The 5,331-nt window shown below is 32.9% G+C and overlaps 1 protein-coding gene across 1 annotated transcript; it reads left to right on the forward strand.

The window, feature by feature from the left end:
• The first annotated feature begins 416 nt into the window (after window positions 1-416).
• On the forward strand, window positions 417-2,575 carry LOC148620006 (putative G protein-coupled receptor B0563.6). Its single transcript, XM_088576976.1, has one exon. It carries the CDS (start codon window positions 449-451, stop codon window positions 1,517-1,519), a length of 1,071 nt encoding a protein of 356 aa, XP_088433102.1. The 5' UTR covers window positions 417-448; the 3' UTR covers window positions 1,520-2,575.
• The last annotated feature ends 2,756 nt before the right edge of the window (window positions 2,576-5,331 follow it).

The following is a 5,331-nucleotide window of genomic DNA, read 5'->3' on the forward strand; positions in this document are numbered from 1 at the left end:
TGCCTTACTCCCAAGCATGTTACACATAAGGGCTGTATTAATCGACAATTTCATAATATCATATGTAATACATGTTAGCTACATGTATGAGAAATATCAGCTAACTTTTAAGCCATAACAAATCTTTATTTTTTTCTCTTTGTCATGACCTAATAATGATGGTAATTACGCGTCAATTATATGATAAAACTAGTAAAGTATTTGATGTTGGTCGCGACATTAGCATATGACCATTTTCAATTATATGTGAATAAAGCCAATTAAATAGAGGTTAATATTGTAAAACCTTCAGTCATTAAATTAATATTTAAAATTGTGTCTAGTCTAGGGTTTATTTTGAAGAATATTTTGCTGCCATCAACATGTGTAAGATTTCCAATATCATAATAGCATATTTACTCAGAGAATTACTGACATTTATTAACAAGGATGTTTCTATTTTAGAAAAATGAATACTTCTGAGGATAAATTAACTATGAATATCACAACTTCAGAAGAAAACCTCACAGCAAGTGCGTCCTTAGACGATGTTGACCTTGTTGCACTTATTTGTAAGAACTACATTGGACCTATTTTGTGTGTATTTGGAGTATTTGGAAACATACTCAACCTAGTCGTGTTGATAAAAGGAAGATTGAACGAGACGCCGTATTTATATCTTAAAGCGTTAGCAATGACAGACATGTGTGCACTAGCTCTTTCATTTATCCACTTAACAACATCAAGCAAATCCAGCTCATTTCATTGGCAATTTTATGACGCCTTCATATTTTTTCCGTTAGTAAACTTCTTTATGGCGTCAAGTGTCTGGCTGACTGTCGGTGTCACGATTGATAGATTCGTTTCCGTAAAAGAACCACTTTGGGCGAGAACAAAAATGTCGTGTAACAGAGCACGGATAAGAATTGGAATCATCCTTTGTTTGGCAATATGTATCATCATTCCCCGATTCTTATGTTTCCAATTGGCCGGGGAAGGCAACAGATACCGCATTTCTCCGACTGTTTTTCGCGCATCAAAGAGTTACAGAATATATGATATCACTTGCATTGTGCTTTTCCACGTTGCACCTCTTGTAATATTTCTATCTTCAAACTCCTACTTGATCTATGCGGTTCAAAAGGCAAGATCGATCCGACAAAAATATGAAATACGAAACAATAAAGAGAAACATTGGCAAACCGAACAGAGACGACTTACCATTACATTGATTAGCATTGTTTTTCTTTCCATTTTAGCAATTGTGCCGTCAACAATTGGAGATTTTACGCGCCTTTTACACATTCCTTTTTCTTTTTACCACAAACTCCGTCATATAACTAACATTCTGCTATTAGCTAATCTATCGGTTAACTTTCTCTTGTACTGTGCTTTTAATAAGAGATTTGTACGTGTCATAAAATCTATTTTTGGAGCTGGGTACATTAAGGTTAAACTTTCCATCAGAAGGACCCGAACAAGTCGATACTCCAAAAGTGAAACGAACATATTCATTCCAGTAGAGTTATATAGACGATAGTCTAAGAGTTGTTAAATGGTAGGAACTGTTGACACCTACAAATACTTTACAGTTGACTTTTTTATTATTTCTTAGTTCATATTTTTTAAAATACATTTATTAATACAAACCCCGATTCTTTGAAAAGTTTTTTTTTCTAGATATTGGAAGTAGAAGCTACACATTTTAAATTTAATGCGTGCAGAAAATGTGTTTCTATCTCTATGCTACGCGAGAGTTTCCGTAACCAACGTTATGGAATAATTTTGCTTTGCGACAATTAAGAACGAGGTATAAGCAACGATCACACTTGTTTTAATGAGGATACTCCTCAAAGGATGAAAAACTAATTATTGTTTTTGGTTTTTTTTTTCTAGAAACAGGTATGTAATTTCGAATTTATGACCCTTAAGATATTCAGCGTTTTCTTGTTATAAAAGAAGTAGAAATTACATTATAATGTACTAGGCTTTTCTATTTTTGCATCACTCCTTTTTTTTATTTCATGTTTCTTTATTTTTCGATTTAAAATCGCATTTTTATTTTATTTTTTTTTTTCTGTTAAAAGCACATTTTACGTGTTTTATTATTGTTGAAAATGAGATTATCAAATTTTCGTGTTGTAAGTAAATGTACAGTACCATAAAAGTTTGTTAATCTTGTATAGCTTACATTTTGTATATAGAATGTCATTCTTATTTACAATTATTCACCAAAAGGTCCATAAGAGACGAATTCGTCTCATTAACTAAATTTTGTGTCCAATAAGTGTTCAAGCACAGGCCAATATAAAATCAGGCAGGAAGAAATACCTCTGAATTTCACACTGGAAAAAAATCATCACAACTTTAAGTTCTCTCAGATCAAAAAATAATTGGGTAGACTAGAGTTATTATTTGACCTATTTAGTGTTGAACAAAAGTTGAAGTAGATGCCTTTTGACGAAACAATGCATAAAATGTTCTTTTATATTTATCACTGAATCTGCCTGATCTTTATATAGGTCCGTACTTAAAGTTTCTACCTTCAATATTGTTGTATTTCAAGTACACTTTTGTTGTTTTATTGATAAAAGTATTAAAAACGACATTGTTTGTTGCAGTCATTCGTAAAAATTGTCTACGACAGCGGATATAGGGTTTTAACATCTACATTAAATTTGAAGTTTATCCAACCAAGTATTTTTTTGTAAAATATGACGCGACATATACAATCCATTGATTATATGACCATCTTTACAAGCAGTGATACAAAATGTAAAGAAAGTATTAAAATCCATCAAGACATTCTCAAGTGACGGGGCGACTCTGTATGAGAGGCAAAAAGATATTTTTATACTATGTAAAACAAAAAACATGTACGTCCGGACTTTGACAGGCGGTTTAGAACAAACACCTAAACAAACTAAAACATAAGCACGATGCCATGCTCACCAATATAAAACTATGTTTATATAGTACGTAAAGATATCCTTCTACATATAAGGAGAATGGATATGATGGATATATGTCAAAGAGACAACAACCCTACCGAGATAAAAATGTCGGCTCAAAGCCACCCATTGTTCTTCGATGAACTTCGAGTGGGAAGGGCGTAGACTTTTGCACATGCATTTTTCATGGTAATCCAATAATACATACAATGTACATGTACGAATCATTTGAACGGTATATACTTCTTTCATCCACATCCCAATTCCCCATTGAATAATCACCACTCTCTTTGATATCCATATCGCATATTACATGTACATAAAAAATACAAACTTTTAAATACATGTAGCAATCATTACAAAATGATTCATGTATGTGACAAACCCACCAATTTCTAATTCTGAAACAGTTACATTGTACAGACTGCATAAATAAAATTTTGTAACTCGGTTGTTGCACTTCAGAGAAAAAAATGCACTTTGGAAGAGTTATCATTCTTGATTTGGTTTGATTCGATTGATTTTATTGGGAGATGAATGTATAGTTTTCTGAAAATTCAGATCTGAATACAGAAAGGACTGTCCTTACATAAAAAGATGGTTTTATACGTAGACTGAAAATGGGTCATTAGATCAATGGGTTTTGCTATACCATGAATCATCTCTAATTTAAACAGTCTGAATTTTATATGGACTAGTTGATGTACTTAATGCGTCATCATTTTAACTATTGTTTTTATAGTATAGTGTGTGTGTGTGAGTGTTTAAACCGGTTTCTCAATTCTCCGTATATTCAATATTCACACCCCTTTACAAAATTATCTTTCCACATCTCCATTCAACAGCCCTTTATACCCCATTCCTTACCCCCTATATGCCACCAAATGGGAAGTTTTCCCTCACAAGTATTGTAATTATTCGATATCGACAAAACCAACACTATGATAATACATTACGTAAACAATGGAACAATTCAAACACCTAAAAATCCAAATACATGGCCAGAACGTGAGGGCAGGAATCTAGGACGATCTACATGTTCATACACAATTTAGCGAACAAACTGAAATAGATTACATATAAAAACTGAAGATAATGAAAACAAGAAATAACACAAAATTAAAGCACAAGCAATGTGAACTCCCACTAAAAACCAAGAGTGACATCAGTTGCCCCGGAAGGGTAAGCATGCCCTGCTCTATGAACAACACCCGTCTAAATACAACAGGGCATAATCTAGTGATACATGTATACATGTAGTATAGCTACAGTAATGCTAGCTGAAGCTATTCGGTAAGTTAATGACATAGTTTTTTTTGTTTTTTTTTCAACCAGCACTCTTAGTCAATATAATATCTAACCTTTTATTATCTGATACACTGAAAGTATGACTTGATGTCACTTCGATTCAGTAATCATTTGGAGCAAATGATATTTTGTACTAAATTGTCGGAACTAAGCACTCCTAAAATATTTAAGATTTTAATAAGAAAATCCTCCTACGTTACGTCAATCCTGTCGCCAAACAAAATGGCTTTAAGCTTTTGAAAGAAGCAATTGACACCATTTTGCGGGAAAAACACTAAAAAAACAGATTTAATGCTGACTGTGTGTACATTGTGGAAGTGATCGCTGCCGTACGTTTGGTGCATTTATGTAAATCACTATTGGTTGATTTTCTGAAAATCTTTATGAAACTGGGCCTTTAACAATTTCTGGCGATTTTAGATCAGGGCAACTTTTGTCAACTCCTACCATAGAAGAATTATAATATTGTCCGATTTGACAGTGCATTTGGGAGGTTGACACTGAACTTAAGCGTAACTTACCCTCCACAACTGTACTATAACTTTAAAAATCTACTGAGCAGCTTACGCTTGCATTGACGATATGGGACAGGATCTTTTTTGTCCTTTATTGGTTTTAGCAAAACAAAGTTGACTTTGTTTAGCATCAAGTCACAGACTAATATACATGTATTCGTTATGATTCGTCAAGTTCAAACTCTCATTTTCATTAAAATACTAAATCACTCAAAAACAGTGTTGTAGTGTTCATAATTTCAAACTCTTGAAGATTGGAGAGATGCAGAAAACAAAGATTGTTCAGCGAAAAGAATGTCATGAAAGACCAACAGCTGTTGGTTCCATCGTTTTTAGAGGACATACAAGTAACAAAATGAAAGATAACTTTTTTCTTTGGATTGATTGATTGATTGATTGATTGGTTGATTGATTGATTGACTGGGTTTAACGCCCGAGCAGCAGTATTTCAACTAAATTCAGGCGAGTTTTCTTTTTAGGGTATATTCGTATTTTAGTTTTATTTTTTTATACGTATTGATATTTACATTTATATAGTTTTCTTTTCCGGTACTTCGCACAAATTCAATAACAGGGAA

This window comes from Perna viridis, chromosome 4, assembly GCF_037379345.1.
Source record: "Perna viridis isolate PV_CMFRI_1.1 ecotype Kerala chromosome 4, ASM3737934v1, whole genome shotgun sequence".
Classification (NCBI taxonomy): Eukaryota; Metazoa; Mollusca; class Bivalvia; order Mytilida; family Mytilidae; genus Perna; species Perna viridis.